Source organism: Pezoporus occidentalis, unplaced genomic scaffold (genome assembly GCF_034315485.1).
Source record: "Pezoporus occidentalis ecotype Australia unplaced genomic scaffold, CSIRO_AGI_Poc_V1 ctg62, whole genome shotgun sequence".
Lineage (NCBI taxonomy): Eukaryota > Metazoa > Chordata > Aves > Psittaciformes > Psittacidae > Pezoporus > Pezoporus occidentalis.
Window position 1 is genome coordinate 2128993 of NW_026915966.1, and position 19109 is coordinate 2148101.

Below are 19109 nucleotides of genomic sequence, written 5' to 3' on the forward strand. Positions count from 1 at the left end.
TGTCCCGGCTCCGGTGTCCCGGCCCTGCGTCCCGGCCCTGCCCGGTCGCTGCCTCGCTGTGGGCCCCTCCGCCGCTCCTCGTATTCTGGTGCCCGCTTGTCTGAGACGCTGCTGCTCGGCGGCCGATTGCTTTCCCCTGGCAGGCGGGGGAGTGCCGAGCGCATCGCTCCGTGCCGACGGGCGCGATGGCTCCGCAGCGGCGGGCGGCGCCGCGGGGTCCCGAGAGCGGCGGGACGGTGGCGGGGCAGGGCCGCGGGGGCCGCCGCAGCAGGTACCGGAGGGACCCACCGCGTGTCTGCGGCGGGCAGCTGCCACCTGCACGGGTGCGGCAGCGCGCGGGGCCGGCGGCTGAGGGGAGCGGCCTGTGGCAGGGCCGCCGGCCCCTGCGGGATGGCGGCTGTAGGCTTTGGGCGCGCCGGGCGGGTGGTTGGGAACGTCTGTGTGCGCTCGGGGTGCCGGGCCAGCCGGGTGTCGGTCCTCCCCTGCCATGGAGGCCTGGAGTCAGCCAGGTTGGAAAAGCCCTTTAAGCTCATCCAGTCCAGCCGTTCCCCAGCTCTGCCAAGGCCACCCCTAACCCGTGGCACTGAGGCCTCGTCTCCGCGGGGTGTGAACACCTGCAGGGACGGTGACTGCAGCCCTGCCCTGTTCCAATGCCTGAGCACCCTCTGGGGCAGGAATTGTTCCTCAGCTCCATCTAAACCTGCCCTGGTGCAGCTTGGGGCCGTTTCCTCTTGTCCCACCCCTTGTTCCTTGGGAGCAGAGCCCAGCCCCTCCTGGCTCCATCCTCCTCTCAGGCACTTGTAGGGAGCCATCAGGTCCTCCCTGAGCCTTCTCTTCTCCATCTGACCCCCCCAGGTCCCTCAGCCCTTCCCCATCACACTTGTGCTCCAGGCCCTGAACCAGCTCCATTCCCTTCTCTGGGCCTGCTCCAGCACTTCAATGCCTCTCTTGTAGTGAGGGGCCCAGGAGCTGAACACGGGATTCAAGGTGCGGCCTCCCCAGGGCTGAATACAGGGATCTGGTAGTGGGTGGCTGGAGTGGTCCATCACAGCCTCTGGAGTGGGTCTGTTGCTTACATGGAGCTTGTTTGCCTCCCCAGTGCCAAGAAGAGCCGAGGCCAGCAGGAGTCACGGTGGAGGTGGCTGAGGGCATTGTTCCTCCTTGCCTCTGCCGCCATCAGTGCCCTCCTGAGCTGGAGGTACCTGGGTGCTGAGGATGGAGTCACTGAGGTGCTGGCCCATCGCAGAGAGACCCTGCAGGACAAGTTCATCGAGATCCCCTGCTCCGAGGACTACGACAGCCACAAGAGATTTGAAGGTATTTGGATAAGACTGTCTGAGGTGGGATGAAGCAGTTTCCAGAGGACGTTAGCTGCTGATTGACGTCTGTTAAAACATATTAACAGCGTAAACCCCTCTCTGTTCCTGCCAGACACCTGCTTGCTGTGTGTATTGTTTAGATCCCTAAGTGTTCAGGCCTCTTGGGCCATCCCAGCAGTTGTTGCTTCTGAGGTTTTTCTGTCATTCCTATGTAATTCTCTTCTGAAAATGCTTTGCTTGGGTTCTATGAAACAAATCTTTTGCTCAATCTGCTTCTAGTGTCTTTTCATACTCTCTTGATTCTTGTAGTAGGTCTGTGGATGAGTTTGTGAGCAAATGCCATACAGACTATGGAATAGAACTGATTTAGGCTATTGTCTGTGCTGCTGTCATGTGGTAGTGGCACAAATGCCAGCTTCTAATACACTTGTTTTGAGATACGTAACGGTGTAGTAGGTTTTGATGCTGCCTGCAAAGTGCTTCTCTATCTTTCAGCTGAGCCCGTTTTCTGTCAATTTGGTATTTATATTCTCTGGCACTTATTTCTTTAGAGTGTTGATATTGGGTCTCTGAGAGGAATGCAAGGGTTTCATCTTCTCTGATGAAGAGCAGTGGGAGTCTAGGTTGCATTTTGCATGGTTGAGCTAAGCTGATGCTCTCTCTTGAGAGGAACAAATGTGTTCTCTATTCTTGTGATGTTATGGGGAGCAAGCTCTGCAAATACAAACTGCAGAGTGAAGTGTGACCGCTATTGGCTTTGTTTGGGAACGATTGACATGGCTGGTGTCAACCTTACAGCAGCAAAAGCACATTGTCTTGTGAGAGTTTTTGTTCTGGCTTTCTAATTAGATGTTTGCTTGCTACTGCGTATTAACTAATGTAAAAACGTCTACTAAAACCCAGATCGCATGTGTTCCCTTCTACTATGCTTTCAGAAAGAGATCAGTGATATTAGAAACGTGTGAGCATCTGTTTGAAGTAATTAATTGAAGCCGTGATAAACTTTGCTCTCGTTTTTCGGTTCTCGTCTCCTGCTCGGTGCCCACAAGAGGGCGGTGGTGAGCTGCTGAGCCTCCTGTTCTGCCAGAGCTGAGCTCTTTGCTCCACGTCTGTTGCTGACAGCTTAGTGGGGCAGTAAATGTGGATTACGGTTTATCTGCCAAACCGGATTCAGCCCCGGAGCTTTAGTCACTGTGGAAATAACTTCCTCTCACTCAATAGCTTTTCATTCTCTGTCTTTACATCCACAGCTGGTGGCTCTTTATCAGAAGGAGGCACATTCCTGTCATCACTTGGTGTCTGATGCTCAGCTGTGAAGTTTCCACAGTTAAGATGAGCTTTTTATTTATGCACCTGTCCCTGCTTCAAACTGAACTGTTACAACTGAGCTTCTAGTGTGCTTCAAATGATACGATAGTTGGTGTCACAGAGCAGTGGGTTTATTTCCATAGCACTGCCTGCCAGTAGACATGCTTCATTACAGGACAAAGTGTAATTTTTGAGAGGACAAGCACTTAACTTATTTGCAGAAGGTGTTCTGTAAGCACAGTCTCATCTGCATTCTGAGCCCTGTGATCAGATCTTGGCCTTTTCTGCAGTTTTGAGACATGGTTAACTACTTAAACCTACTGTGGCAATTAGTGTGTCTGATGCAACTCCTGTGTAGTCTCTTGATTTATTGTGTCAGTGTGCAAAGCATCCATGATCGCTGCCCAGGAGACAGTATCTTTTCCACAGACTAGATCAGTGGATGTGGAAAGCAGAGAAGTCTGTGAGCAGTGGAAGAAAAGGTTTAGCATCTGGACTGTTGGTGTGGTTATGGGGATGGCATCTGATAAATCTTTGCCCCCCTTCATATCCTGCTTTGAAGTGGACAGCATTAGGGGAACATGATGATGAGGCTTTTTACTCCTGTGAATCATCCTGGCAGCATGTGGTTCTTGGCCGAGTGCCACTTTAAGTAGAAGACAAGGCTGCAGTTAAGGCACTTGGACCCCTGTGTTACATTCTATTTCCTGTGTACTGAACAGGAGACAGATGGCTGAGGCAGTCACAGCTTCCAGCACCCAATTAAACTTGGATGCATGCAAAAATAACAGCCGGAGAGGGACCAGTGTGGGTTCCTAGAACTAAAAAAACCCTTCCCAAACATTTTGTTGGTAAACATAAGATCCACTCAAAGATTTGTGATTTAGCTCAGTCACAAATCACATAACGTACTTCACACTCTACCCGATGTTCTGTTGGGTATAAAGATGTCGCAGTGTTATGAAGCTCAGTTTGGATATCGACAGTTTACTTTTTTATAGTGAAATGTCACTGGGTGATAGGAATGAATTACCTGTGTTGTAACCCACTTGGTTTCCTGACCTTAACCTGTGTTTAAACACTCTGCTTGGTGTTGGGTGCCTTTGACTCAATTGAAGCATCTATCAAACAAGGGACTCTTCCCAAGCAAGGAAACAGTGTATGTATTTGGTAGGTTGCTGGTGCTGCTCACCTTTTCACCCACACCTCTTCCTCATGGCTTCTTTCTTCTTGAAACTGGTGTAAATGGAGGGCTTTGCAGCATACCTGAGCAGAGCCAAGGTATATCCAGGAAGATGGAGCAGAAATTCCTACAAAGTACTCATGCTGTGTCAAGATTTCTCTCGCTGTCAGTCTGTGGTCATGGTTCTCATAATTGCTTTCCATCAGAGCAGATGAATGCTTTTGACTTGCATGGGTGAATTGATTTCTTTCCGTGAGTTTCCTCCTACCCTTTTGTGTTCTGATGAGCAAATAATCCTTGAAGAGGAGCTCAGTTCAGCAGCAGTAAGGGTATTGGCAGCTGTCAGGTAATGCACTCATCCCAACTCTTCTGTGGCTTTACATCTCTTTATGGATCTTCCCCAGTAAAGTACCAAGTGTGACATCCCAAGGTCTGTGGTGGCTCAGTATTGATCTTATTTCTTCTTGCCTGAAGGCCCGTGGACCAGTCTTCTAATTTCATGAGAAGTTTCATATGTTCTTCACCTGAAATGTGCTGCTGGCTTTTTCCACGAGCTTTTAAAATTCCATGTTAGCTGTCTTAGCCATGAATTTTAGGAGGCTTTCTTGTCATACGTCCAAGCTGTGTGCTTCAAGACACTTCTGTGTGAAGTTTCACATAAAAAGCTTCTCTTCAAGGTATATTTGTATGGACACCCCATACAGAATGTTATCTGCTTCTATCTGTATTTGGGAAGGGAAGGGATTGAGCAGATTTGAAATATACTGCTTTTTTTCTCTTGGCAGTATGGTTCTTCCAAGTTAACATTGCTTTTCCAGTGGACAAATACAGTGGTTCTTAGTGCCATATTGTCTAGCTTGAAGTGGTAGATATGCAAAGGAACACCAGTAAATCAGTTGTAACCCCAAAGTTTGTAACAGATTTGTAAAGGTTTTTAGCAAACTTAAGGCTTACAAGAAGTATTTTCAGATCAAGAGGAAAAGGAGTTTGTCTTTAAAGGCAGAAGTTGTACATTTTGCTTAACGAGAGCGCTGGAAGCACTGGGTTCTGTGTGACAGCCACATCTCCAGGGCTGTAATACTTCATGTGTTGAGATTTATTCCTTTTAGATCACCTCCGTTCTGTTGAGTTTCGGTATGGACATAGCAGGAAATAACTTGTCAGCTTATTTGTTGTAATTCCCATGAATTGCACTCATTAGTCATGGTAGGGAAAGTGACGTGGCTTAGGTGAGTCCTGGGGACTTGAATCCATGTAGAATCACCAGTGACATTGGCTGGTTTGTCTTCTCTCATTGCGTGCAGAACACACCAAAGTGAAGATGTAACTTTCTTGTAGTTTAAGTGATGTGAAATACTGTGAGTGCACCAGTGTCCCTTCTGAATGTTGTGAATCCCAAAGGGGAGTAGGACAACATTAGAGACTTGGTTGGAGCCTTGTCTGAAAGATGATCTGTTTTTTTCTCTCTCCCCTCCTTGTGTTCCAGGGTGCACACCTAGGAAGTGTGGAAGAGGTGTGACCGATGCAGTGATTACCAGGGAAGAAGCTGAAAGGATCCGTAGGTAATTTTTCTTTTAGCTCTGCAGACTTTTAGGAGCATTTTAATGACTGTGCCAGTGTTTAAGGTGTAGCACAGAGCACGTTAGCTGAAGGAGGAGGTTAAAACAGGTAGTATTCTTTGTTTCAAGTGATTTTTCTGGTTTTGCTGTAGTGGAGGCAGTTCTCTTCCATAGAGTCTGCCTCTGTGGAGCTCTGTGGGACACGAGTGTTGTAGAGAAGAAAGGAAAACCAATTAAGTATGTTTTAAAGGATTTTCACTCGGCCTTCTGTTCCATTTGGCCTTTAAAACCGGAACAACATAAGCCTCCTTTCAGCTAGTTCCTGGGTAATTATGAGCTGGTGCTGACCATGGAGTGCTCTGTGAACATCAAGCGGTGAGTTTTAATCAAACCGTAGGGGACACTGTGAAATTATGCACTTAGAAAAGTTACCAGCTTCCTCGAGTGTGATTTGCATTTGATAATCATGTCAGTGGGGAATATCACTGTCATGCTGAAAGTGGTATGCAGCTTGTGTAAGTGCTTTGCTCCCTAGTTGGGCTGGCCACTCTGAGTTCAAATTCAGTTGGAATCCTGATTTTTTTGATACAGGTTTTTTGTATTGGCCAGGTTTATTTGCCCTGCTGCTAAGAATCAAGGTATGGGGATGTTTTTATGTTTAATCTTACTTGGCCAGAATGAATTTGAAAGACTTGGGGGGGTGTTGGGAACTTATGGAAGGGGGCTACAAGCTCAGATACTTAATTTTTGTAATAGGCTGCAAGATTCACTTTCCAATAAATGACAGCTTCTCTTAACTCCATTGGGTTACCTGATGCTTCAGATATCACTTACTGAAGTGACATGTTGTAAATAATGACATTAAAGGACAAAGTAATCAGACTTCAGTTCTCATCTGAGGTTATTGTTTTGCCTGCAGAATAGCAGAGAGGGGACTGTCCTTGGGAGGATCTGATGGAGGGGTGAGCAGTGTCCTGTTACTTTTTACATTCTTTTACTGTGAAGGCAAGGTTATAAATCATTCTGGGGGCTGAAGGAGGTGGAGAATTTTTCCTTGTGTTCAGATTTGGGGGAATAAAAATTGTTCAGGAAGTTATTTTATCTCCCATTAATACTTCTGCTAGCAGTGTAATCATAACTTCTGCAATACAGTTGAGATTTCCTATTATTCAGTTTTGCTCTTTCTGGTGCCTCTCTTGAGCTGGTTTTGTCTTCTCCATCTGGAAACGGTTACTATAGCAGAACTGCACAAGTCTGACTTCTGAAACTAAACTGCACTGGTTCACAGCATCATGTGAAAACTGGTTTTGTGTAGTGACAAAAAATGCTGTGCAATATCCTCAGACAACTCTCTTTAAAGAGAAGTGGATTTGGTTTCATTTTCAATGGGCATGCTTATTCTAATTTCTTCCCCTGTCTTTGTTCTTAGGATGTTTTTGTGCATGACCAGACCTTTTCTTGAGTATTTGTGAGCACATCAACTTCCCCTGAGTTAGGGAATGTATTAGGAGGAAGTTTTTCTTTGAAACCAAAAATTTTTGTCATTGTTGTGATTGCTGAGAAAGATCTGCAGAAAAATTGTAACTGAGAAACTTAAGCAGTGCTGTCCATCTACAATATACGTAGAATTCTCTGTTCAGTTCTGTCAGAATCCCTTAGATGATCCCTATTCAGTTCTGTGGTTGCATAATTTGCAGCTTGGCCTATTTTACTGTGCCTGTGGGGACCTGCAGCTTAACTCCTGTCATTAGTGTTGTCAAATGGGCTTCCTATCCTGTTCTTTTGGGACCTACCTGTGATTTTTCATTAGACTTCCACAAAGAGGGATTAGAAGGGCAGTGCCTAACACAGACCTTTATGGATTTGGACCACAGAAAGCTAACATCCAGCTGGGGATCAGGGAACTGGGGATACTGAGGCAGAGAAAGCTTGAAAGAGGCATGAAGTGAGGTAAATATCATTTTGGAAGCATCATTGTGAGCGGGTTCTTTGTTTTGTTGGTTTTTTTAAGGGAAGGGAAATGAGGGAGGGGAGGAAGATTCTGTTGCTCCAATAAAATAAGTTCCTTAAGAAATCCAATGTCCATTGAGATGTCTGGACTCTGATCCAAGCCTTGTCACATTGCTCATCATCAGTGAATGTGAAAAAGTCATTGCATGCTGTTAGTCCTCAGGGAGGGGTCCAAGAAGAAAGTGGTGTGATAGTGCATTGAGGCCTTACCCAGTGTATAAACACTGAAAGATGCTAAAAACAAGGGCTGACCAGTGGTCCAGGAGGGCTTGCTTGTGGGAAGCCTTTGAATACAGTTCCTTCACCTGGTTTCTTTTATGCCTCTTTCTCCCTGTTCTGTTGTTATGTTTCTTTTTGGATGTGCGTGCTTGTATTCTCAATGTCATGGTATGTTCCCAGTAGTGCATCTTGACTCCCAGATATCATTAAATACTGTTAGATGTGTGCTGATGATGTAGAGATTAAACTTTCTTTGTTTGAGCCTTTTATCTTTTCAAATCTCTTATCTACATAACATGCAAAATACTTCAAGTCTTACTTCAGCTAGCTGCTTTGCCTGTATGCTGCTCAAGCTTCAAGCCTTTTGGATGAGGTCTGGATGGTTGCTTTAAATTTCTTTGGCTTTAGAGTGTTTGGATAATTCCGTGCAGTTATGTCTGTTGTTCTGAGACTGAAGGAATTTTTAAGGAAAAGGATCAATAACTCCTTGTTTGTGTTTTTTAATTCTTTCTTGAGCCACTTTGATCTCTCCACTATTCCAGAGAAAACTTCTTCAGATTTCTGTTAGGGTGCAGGCTGCTTTTTTACTCTTTCTGATTTCCTCTTCACCCGTTTGTAAGCAACACTTCTGATCTCTCCCCCTATCTGTTACACTTCTTTTGAATTCACAGAAGTGGATTTGTGCTTGTGCTGGATATAATTTATTAAAGTCCTAAACCTGCAGTTTGTGACTCTGTCAATTCTCTTCTCCTTTTGTCTGCTGCTCTTCCGGCTTCCTTGGAGCAGTGAAGTATAGCACAAAAACTCCTTTCCTTTTCCATCCTTTTGTTTTGAGGAAGTCCCTGCAAACATCTGAATTATTGAAACCTCCCAGGAGTCATGTCCCAGTTGTCTTGCTGAGCTTGCTTCCGCTCTTCCTTTTTAATTACTCCTAGATTTACTTGTACTTACACAGGGAGTGAGGCTGGAAGAGGCTGTTGTAATCTTCTAGTCTGACTTTAAACAGAAGCCATACAGGAGCAAAACAGAAGCCATACAGGAGCATCTTCTCCACCAGAATACTGCTTTCCCTTGTATGCCTCTGTAAAATGGCTTTATACTCTGCAGTCCACATTCTCTGAATGAAGAACATTAGTTCTCATGATGTTTGCACTAGCTTAGTGCAATTATCTTTCTTAAAGATAATGACATCTCCTTTTCCAACCTAAATGATTCTAAGATTCTTTCCCTGCCTAGTACTTTCTTGCTCACTATCCTTGCTTGCATTGTCACCCTGGTAATGACTCATTTGTTCACATTCTTATAGGTGCTGCCATCATAACATCTCTCTAGTGTAAATGAAACTCTTTAGTATCATCAGACCTATTGGCATTTATTTAGAAGCCCCAGAAAAGAAGCCCCTTGTTGCAGCTGGTCAGCAGCAGTCTCTTCCCTGTGTTGGAGCTAAACTGGCAGGAGTAGCCACCTAAACCTCCCTTCTGCAGGGGAAAACTGAAGTTCTGAATCACTGGGTGAAGCAACCAACCTGTATAGCTGTACTGCCAAGCAAAGGCTTCTGGTGTAGGCCCACTGACCCATGCATAGAGCAGTGGTTCTGCAGACCGTATCCCTCCTTGTTCAGCTTTCAGCCCTCCCAGCCAACCTCTGAAGTCCTCAAAATGCTTTCAGCTCTGTGGTTTCTTTTTCCAGCAAGAAGATAAAGCATCTGCCTAATACTTACTTCATACCTCTACTACAGGCTGCAGAGTTTTCTTCCTTCTTGATTAGTCTCCTGATAGCACTTGGCAGTGTCTTTCCTTACAGCTGTGTGTTGGTGGGATTATCTAGACTTTAGGAAGCTGGAGAGGGATTTCAAGGTGGGGTTGTTTTGAAAGCCTCTCTGCCTTGCAGTGAGAGTAAGTTTGCTGCTGCTCAGGAGTTGGTGGCCATGTGGAACCTCCATTGCTCTTCCCTCTTCTGAGTGTGTGAATGTTCCTGCAGGAGGAGTGGGAAGGTTTGGGGTGCTACCAGCTCCTCCACACAAACAGAAATAAGCTTTTGTGTTCTTCTCTTTTGGGCAGTTTCTGCTGTTTTCTATAGAAGTATCACTTAAAACTTTTTTAGGGTGGAGGAATTGCTGTAGAAGTGAATATATGTTTAATGGTTGTGCTTGATTTTTTTTTTTTTTGAAGCAAGTTCAATTTACTTTATATAGAAGTTCTTTAAAGAAGCCTCTTGGAAACAGGTGTTTGGGTATGTCTGTCTGCAGCGTTCCTGCCATCTTCATATCACCTGGATAGAGCTTTCAGCCTGGGACCACTCACCTGAATTGCAGGGTGACCTTTGTCCAGAGGGCTGAACTTGGAAGTAACAGTGTTGACTCAGGTTTCCACTAAGGTGTTTTTCCCAGTGTAGGAAATAATGCTGCAGATGTTTAATGTTCTGAAATGGCAGAGGCCAAAATAAATGTTTGTTTCTTTTCAAGGCGGCTGTTAGATAGCTCTGTGCTCATGCCTAATCAGGTCCTTGTCTGTTTGACATTCACTTGTTTCCCCTGTCTGAAACAACCCTTAAGAATATTCTTTCTTTTTCAGATTCCCTTGCTTGTCTTCCTCTGGCTTTTCTAGGTTTACATCTTGGTTACTGTCCTTAAAGCTATGACTCCTTCTTGGGGGGTGTCTTTTATTGATTCATTTGGTTATTTTGCATCTTCGGAACTGTAATCACCTGGAGCTTGAGAAGTGAGAAGAAATGTGTGTGCTTGGGAAGCACGTTGAAAGTATTTGAAAGGCAATTTGGTTTTAGATTAAATTCATCTTTTCAGATGTCCTGTTACTTCTCTGTGTAATCTACTTCAGCGTGATCACAAGCATGGATTTGAAGCTACCTGGGAGCAGTTGAACTGCTTCTAGCTGTAGCTTAGACAATTGCACAGAACCAGAAAGCAATAAATGAACATTTTGCTGCTGAAGCTTGAGTCAAGCTTATTACAAGAACTGCCCTTGCAGGAGTGTGAGAACTTGTTTCCTTCACAGTCCTCTGAAGCTTTTGGAGAGCTGTGGGAAGAGGGAGTCTGAAAAGCTCATGCTATGTCCACTTGAATAGCTCATAGAATCACAGAATGGTTTGGGTTGGAAAGGACCTTAAGATCATCCAGTTCCACCCCCCTGCCATGGGTAGGGACACCTCACACTAAACCAGGTCACCCAAGGCTCTGTCCAACCTGGCCTTGAACACTGCCAGGGATGGAGCATTCACAGCCTCCCTGGGCAACCCATTCCAGTGCCTCACCACCCTCACAGTGAAGAACTTCTTCCTTATATCCAACCTGAACTTCCCCTGTTTTAGTTCAAACCCATCAACCCTTGTCCTATCAGTACAGTCCCTAATGAAGAGTCCCTCCCCAGCATCCCTATAGGCCCCCTTCAGACACTGGAAGCTGCTCTGAGGTCTCCACGCAGCTTCTCTTCTCCAGGCTGAACAGCCCCAACTTCCTCAGCCTGCCTCCATACAGGAGGTGCTCCAGCCCCTGATCATCCTCGTGGCCTCCTCTGGACTTGTTCCAACAGTTCCATGTCCTTTTTATGTTGAGGACACCAGAACTACCGTTGCCTTGTATATTTTTAAAGGGGTAGATAGAATTGTTTGGGTAGGTTTATTAAAAGCAAGCTATTATATCCCTTTCAGAAGGGGACTTTAGTGGAGTTCTCCTGCTTTACCTCTGAGGCTCAATTGAGCCTGCAGCAATTTTCTTTTACTGAGAGACTCTCATGAGTGTCTTCTTCCACCATGATCCAGAGGAGGTGGGGGAAAAGTGCTTTGAGACTAAGGGTGAGCATGAAGCTGTATTGCCAGCCCAGCACTACAGCTCTTGCATGCCTCTGGACCGATGATTTGCTGCTGCTCATTCACCAGCCTGTCTGCATTTGGGTATAGAGACAAAGTGGCTTCAAACAGTGCTTTTCTAACCATGCCCAGAAATTCCTGTTGCTGGTAAGATGGAAGGTATCATTCTTTCCAGGCAGCATACCTACTGGTATTATTACTGTTTGGATTTTGTTACAATAATGGGAATGGTATGTCATGCATCAAGAAATGCCAAAATCCAAGATGAGTGTGTTTGCCCGGATATTGTGTATCAAAGATGTCATTACTTTGGTGCTGGTCAAGTTAATTAACTGTTGCTACTTGATATTTCCAGTATAAGTAAATAAGCCAGCTATTAGGCAGTCATATTTTTAAGTACTGGTTAAGTGAGGCAAAACAAACATGTATTTTGTGGACAGCAAGGGACATGCAAAAGTGTACTTGACTTGATTTAGAGAGAGGATTTAGAGACCTGAGAGGTAGCTCTCCCTCCTGGCAAATCTGAATACTAATCTCTTTAGGTTGGTCTGGAGCTCAGCAGAAGTGTTTATCTTGAATTGGATGAAGAAATAGATTGAATTTTCATCTGTAAAAACTTTTCACTCTTTGGTTTTCTTTTCCAGTGGTTTAGAAATTGAGGCGAAGAAGTTTGGCTCTAGTAAGCCTTAGAATTATAATTGCTCTTTTAAACAGACTTTTATGTCCGTATTAAATCTGAGAAGTATACAGGAACTCCTGGTGAAGGAGAAGTTTTAATAACAAATGTTGGGCAAGATAAATATTAGTGCTGCTATTTGAGTGCCTCACAAATATTGGAAAATTAGTCATCTTTGTGTGGAAGGGAAGTGTCTTCAAGGAGGGATCTTGGAACACAGCATCTTCCTCCTAGCCCATGGAGGAGGGCTTTGGCACTTCTCTGTCAGATCTGAATCTCAGGAGTAGAGGTTCTATGCTTTTTTCATAGTACTTTAATATTTCATGCACTTACAGAATCATAGAATGGTTTGGGTTGGAAAGGACCTTCAGATCATCCAGTTCCAACACCCCTGCCATGGGCAGGGACACCTCACACTAAACCATATCACCTAAGGCTCTGTCCAGCCTGGCCTTGAACACTGCCAGGGATGGAGCATTCACAACCTCCCTGGGCAACCCATTCCAGTGCCTCACCACCCTCACAGGAAAGAATTTCCTCCTTAGATCCAATCTAAAGCAAACTGCAAATCTGGCAAACTGCAGGAGGTTTGTTATTGTAAAGTAGGCATAGGATGTGAATCTGAATGCTAGAAGCTAATATTTTTACTTGGGAGGCTGTGAAAAGTGAGAGCCAGCTGGGGACAGTTATTAAAGGTCATAGTTAAATAATGATAAAACCTTTTCATGCTCATTTGTCCTGTTTTCTTGTTTCTTTTCCCAGGCCTCAATTCTGGACTTGCACTCCGGAGCTCTTTCCCTGGGGAAGCATTTTGTTAATCTGTACAGGTAAAGGGGGCTGTGGCTTGCTGCCTCTTGTTACCCTGCACCTTCAGCACTCATTGCCTTTCCACGTTTCTCAAACCCTCTGGGCTGGAATTAGAAATGACAGACTGCAGGAGCTGGGCAGAGTCACCACGGTTTCCATGACCGGTTATAGTGCTTCTGTGGCAGGGAAACTGATCTTGTGTTGAAGTGGGCTCTTTGAGAACTGCCATTACCTTTCTTTTCAGAGTTCTTACACCAGTAAATAATAGTATTTTTTCACAGTTATAGTCTGGTTTGTCAGCAGTGGAGTGGAAGAAATAAGTAGCTTGAACCCTTAAATTTGAATCCAAGTGCTTATTTCATGGTGTGGGCAGGCTCTTCTCATGTCTGGGGTATTCCATTAACAGTTGCTGCCTCTTGATCCTTCATTTAATCATTTAGCAATGCTTTGGCGTTTTATGTTCAAAAGCATGTGTAGGATTCTTTTGTATTGCGTTTTCACTTTGTGGGTAAAGCACAGCTGGGGGTTGAGAATGCATCTTGGTGCTGCTCAGGCACTCTTGATTCAGCAACTCCTCTTTCAGACTTGTTTAATTTTTCAGGTACTTTGGGGACAAAATTCAAGACATCTTCACAGAAGAGGATTTTGCATTATATCGGTAAAGCTTCCCAATAGCTGCTGGATGAACCGCAGAACGGGGCTTTGTTTCTTGTGGGCACTGCAGGTTGGGAGGGGATTGTCCTTTGGATTCAGACATCCAATTGATTCTGCAGCTCAAAATAATAATGTCTGTGAATTAAGATGCCTTGATGAAAATAAGTAGAAAGGCCTTTTGGTGACTCCCTGATCAATAACATTGGCTGCTTTAAGTTCAGCTGCATGACAATGTCAGGACAGTATTATGGTGTAAATGTAATCAGAACAATGGCAGCATCACACCTTTTTGTTTCTGTGTAGGAGGTTGATGCCAGCCCTGCAAGCAAGGAGAGTTGCTTCATCTCGGTTTTGTGCTCATTTGCTGGAACGTTAATAGCTGGGATGTAAAACCCTTTACCACTGACTCATATTTCACACATACTATCCAAGAGGTGTTGTGTTAGATGACAGACAATCCCATGCTATTACCGCGTTAGGAGCTTGTGGGGTTCTTTGGATGAAGTGTAGCAAAACATTAAAAATGGTAAAGCAGGGAGTGGAAGGACTTCAAATTACTGATGTTCTGGCTAGAGGAGCAGAGCATACTTTCCCTGTAAGAAGCCAGACTATGAAATGGCTCTGTAATGTAATAGCTTTAGCATCTGATGCTTCTCGCTTTCCTGTGGACCTGCTCATATACTTAACAAAGCTGACAAACGTAATGAGTTTCTTGTGTCTGTGAAGCAGTGTGGCCAGACTTTAGGTACAAGCATTCTTCGTTGATGAGACATAGTAAATCTTCAGTTATGTGTTTCAGTTGCTTTCTCGTAATTTAAAATATACCTGGCTTGAACATTTTGACTCTTCTGGCCTTTTCTCTTTGCCTTTGGGAAGGAATATGACCTCCCTCTAGTGGTGGAAGTGCTATGAAGTAGCCAAAATAGGTTTATTGGATTCATTAGTATAGTAATTTTGTCTTAAAATATTAACCAATTAAAGCTTGTTTCCAGTCAACAACTATTGTTTAGATGCTGTCATCTTTATAGATGAACTTCTTTTAAAATGTGTTCACTTCTGCCCCCCAGAATCACAGAATCATGGAGTGGTTTGGGTTGGAAGGGACCTTAAAGCTCATCTAGTTCCAGCCCCCTGCCACAGGCAGGGACACCTTCCACTAGAGCAGGTTGCAAGCTGCTTTCTTGATTATTATTGAACTTTGACTGTATAAAGACAGTGTAGTTACTGCCTCACCAAAATAGTGGTATTTTAAAGATAGTAATTATTTTGCCTTCCTTTCTGTAGAAGATCAAAGAATGTGTAGAAATACCATGGCTGTATGGAGGCAGTGTCTTCCTAAAGAGTACTTGTTTCATATGAACAGAAACATTCAGCTTTTCAACAGTTTTTATGGATTTCTGATCCTTATTCTGGGAGATGAGACAGCTGCTAGGGAATATCAATATTCCATTGGTATTTCATGCCAATATAGGAGGCATTTTGGTCTGCTGGATACAAATCTAATACAAAATGTATTATTAAATGCTTCTTTTCATATTAATGGCAGTGCTTTAACATGGGCTGTAGGACCTTAAGGAATGATTTTATGCTGTTCTTGGGAGCATTTGTCTTCATTACGTTCAGTTACCTACCAAGGTCAATTTAAAAATATACTCTTGAGAGGCCTAACTGAGTGTAATTCATGTCTAAGTATTACTGATTGCAACCATAACACATCTGAGCAGGCATTCTGAGCCAGGAGGCTGGTTTCTAAATGGTCTCTGTCAAAATTACATTGCCTCAATCAGTTATGGTTTCTAGGCTGATGGTTTAACCACCATCTGCCAAGCATATTACAGCAGTTCCTCTTGTTTCATGTAATAGCTGCATCTTTACCCTGAAGAGAGACCTTTAAATCCGATGCTTGGTTTAAGGGTTGTGACTTCAGCAGAAAATGGCGCTGTCAAAGATTTACTCTGAATATCTTGCAAATTGAAGTGGAGCTACAGAAACAGCAGGGGAAGGAGCTGATAGTTTGCCTTTCTCCCTTTATTTCTTCTTCATGTGCGAAGTTCTTCATGTTTTCTGTTAAACCTTTCTGGCTGTAGAAGAGCGTTGCATTGTCTGCTTCTGCTGCCTTTAGGGCTTGTCACTGGGAACAGCACAGAGATGCTGACAACAAAGATGATTAAGGGAGTGGAGCATCTCCCTTATGAGGAAAGACTGAGGGAGCTGGGTCTCTATAGTTTGGAGAAGAGGAGACTGAGGGGTGACCTTATAAGTGTCTATAAATATATAAAGGGGGAATGTCACGAGGATGGAGCCAGGCTCTACTCAGTGGCAAACAATGATAGGACAAGGGGTGATGGGTACAAACTGGAACACAAGAGGTTCCACTTAAACTTGAGAAGAAACTTCTTCTCAGTGAGGGTGACGGAACACTGGAACAGGCTGCCCAGGGAGGTTGTGGAGTCTCCTTCCCTGGAGACATTCAAAGCCCGCCTGGACACATTCCTGTGTAACATTATCTAGGTGTTCCTGCTCCGGCAGGGGGATTGGACTAGATGATCTTTTGAGGTCCCTTCCAATCTCTAGCATACTGTGTACTGTGATACTCTGTGTGTGATACAACTGAGCTAGAGAAGCTATACAGTCCTGCAAAGCTTTGAGTGTCCCTGTCACTGTACTTGAACTGTGCTTTGTGGTGGCTCCTGACTGCATCTTCGGGCTTGGCAGAGCTTGTATCTCACAGAAACTTCTCTGTGGCACTTGTAATTTTACTTGGTTCTTTACGCTGCTGCTGATACATTGATCTGGCAACTCTGCAATCTAATGAACACCTTTTGTCTTAAGCTCTATGTTCCTTAGATTTCTGGCTACTTCACTGGCTTTTTTTTCCTCTCATCACCCTGAATCCGAAGTGGATTTCAGGAACTGCTTTTATGGCATGTGGTCACGTGCTCTGTTCAGAGCTTCCTGTTCTGCCTTTCCCTGAGTCTGCCCTGTGCATTTTAATATTACCCAGTGACTCGGTGAGAAATTCTGGGAGGGATTAATATTTTACTTGTGTTGTTCACTGGGTGCTGTACCTGTGTATTTATTGCCATAGCAGAGCTCTGTTTAATGCATCTGAGCAGAGCCAGCGTATGCCCAAAGCAATCTGAATAATAGAGTTGTTGCTGTGTTTGTGAAAATAAATGCTTACGATCTCCAGCAGAAAGAAGTATTTGTAATAGAGCTCTCCCAAGAGTTTTTGATAGGTGGATGACATGAAGTAAAGAGTATGAAGAATGACTGGGCCAGGATCAAGAAGGGAGCGGAGGCTCCTGCCCAAGGCTCCTGCTGCTTCTGAGTGCACGTGAAGTGGTTGAGGGAACAATGTGGCTCTTGCTCTGTCAGATCCAAGCTGGCTCATTCCTTCCTTGCTAGCCAGCACCTTCTAAGCTAAAGTTTGGCTTACCTTGTCATGTGATTTACACATGAAGTACGGAGTGTTTGTCCTGAAGAATTTTACCAATAGACTGTATTGGCTGTGTCTGAATACTAAGGGAGGGGAAGAAGAACTTGCAGTCATGATATTGATAAATGTTGAGATGGCCAGGTCAGTGGAAAGCAGGCTGGCTGTACAGGAGTTTTTATAGGCTAAAAAGTGACTTTATACTTGCTTTGAGAACAGCTGCGTGCTGTATTTGGCATGCCCTGGGCACAGAATGAGCTGGAGTACAGATGTGTGTGTTCAGGTACATGCTTCCCAGGATTCTAGGGAACACTTTGATCTCTAAAAGAAGTCATTCCTTTGTTCTACTGCAAAGTAAACATTTGATTCCCATGTACAGTGTTTAATTTGCTATTGGAGAGAGGCACATGAGATACCTTATGGAGTTTGAAGCAGAGGTCAACCTGTTGGTGACTCCTGTAGTGGGGTAAATGTGACAATGTGGATTGAAGGGCAACAAAGATTATCACAAAGCAGCGTGCAAAACATACTTCCTGCAGCACACAGGCACCTTTGCCTTTGGCATCAAACTCGTTAATGGGTGATTTTTACACATTAGCTAGGAGTTCAGATTTCCTTGTTGTTACAATAGTGCAATGCACTGTTGGAGGTGTATCAGATGGCAGTCTGTGTATCAGGATAGTATTTCATGCTGAAAAATCAAGAGCAAGGATGTGAATCTACTCTTGACTCTTTCTTTTCGGTCCCTACCATTTTCCTTTAGAAAGGTCATCCTGTGAATGGCTTTTTTTTATGAGCAGTTTGTTGGAAAGGGGTTCTGCTTCCCGTGACCAGTATGTGAGTTTCGGTTACTTTGCTTGTTTTTTCCATGTTAGATTTGGAGTTCATTGAAATTAATAAATTGCTTCCTACTCACTTCAGGGCCTAATCCAGCACATGCTGAAAACATTATTTGGTTATTCCCCAGCTCCCACAAATATGCTTGAGAGCACTGAAGGCAAAGTGAAAGATTAAGTGTCCTCTTCCCCTCAGTCTTAACTTTGAATTACTTTGCAGTCTGCACATCAAGTAAAGTTACTTTTGCTTTATTTTCAACTTCTTGTTATAGGCAAGTTAACCCCCTCTTGCTCTTTGAGCTTGATGTGAATGGTCAGTATTCTTTTACCTGTGGATCTCTTTCTTGAAGGAAAGCTACGAACTTGCCCTCTGGATGTGTGATGCGATGGCGTCTGTATTACGTGTTAGTACAGCTTTAAGGGCAAAGGATAAATACCTGATTTCTGAAGCCTCGTCCAAGCTCCGTTACAATCAGTGGGTCTTTTTTATAGTTTGCCATTTGTTTTGTTGAATGGCAAATTATTTATATGCATAAAATTCATGTTAGTCTGCTACATATGCCATCATTGTCGTGATTGTTCTCGGGTGATGCTGTGATATGCAGGGTGACAGCTCACAGGGAACGAAAAGGCAGGAGCACACAAATCAACTGAAGAAGTCCAAGGCTGGCAGCTCTCTTCATGCGCTTGAAGAAGCTACTGGGATTAAAAGTAATACTTGAAGTCAGTAGCACACAGGGACATAAGAGGCCAGCAGTATACTTACACTCCCAAAAACCAGCTGCCTGGGTCTGCTGAAGTCACCTGCTTCCACAAAGACCAGATGGCACCTACAGTCACACCTTTAGACCTGTCACCTCACTGCTGCTTTACTCTGTCTTAGTCACTAATTCCCCTGCCTGCTGAAAAATCCTGTTTTCTCTTTGTGTCATACTTAAATTGCTGAGTTTATTTTCCTTTTCTTTTGGTAACCCATTGGCTGGTCCAAACCAGGTAGATGTTCTATTGCTGTTTTGTCTGTCAGGAAGAGTTTAGTAGAGCTTTGCTTCCTGCTTGGTTTGTAAAACATTCTGTCTTGGCTGAAGCCATTGCACGTAAGCCTCAAAGAGGAGTGGAGCTTCAACAGAGCCTTATAAACATCAGACAGCAGATCCTATTAGAAAGGTTGTAAAAGTGGGAACGGAATCAGCCTGAAAGAGGAAGCACCACTACTTAGAGAGCAGTACAACTACTGGAGCTTTAAAGTTATGTCTAATTGCTTCAGAGTAGATCTATTC

At 44.2% G+C, this 19109-nt stretch overlaps 2 protein-coding genes across 2 annotated transcripts in view; one reads left to right on the forward strand and one right to left on the reverse strand.

Annotated features, from left to right (window-relative positions):
* FOXK2 (forkhead box K2) overlaps window positions 1-19109 on the reverse strand; it is a 430591-nt gene that overhangs the window by 123793 nt on the left and 287689 nt on the right. The window lies entirely within an intron of this gene.
* OGFOD3 (2-oxoglutarate and iron dependent oxygenase domain containing 3) overlaps window positions 87-19109 on the forward strand; it is a 43396-nt gene continuing 24373 nt past the window's right edge. The window contains exons 1-6 of the mRNA XM_062639783.1: window positions 87-271; window positions 1100-1317; window positions 5297-5372; window positions 6289-6331; window positions 12862-12926; window positions 13508-13564. Coding sequence (XP_062495767.1) covers window positions 186-271; window positions 1100-1317; window positions 5297-5372; window positions 6289-6331; window positions 12862-12926; window positions 13508-13564 — 545 coding nt within the window. The 5' untranslated portion in view covers window positions 87-185. The remainder of the gene's footprint in view (window positions 272-1099; window positions 1318-5296; window positions 5373-6288; window positions 6332-12861; window positions 12927-13507; window positions 13565-19109) is intronic.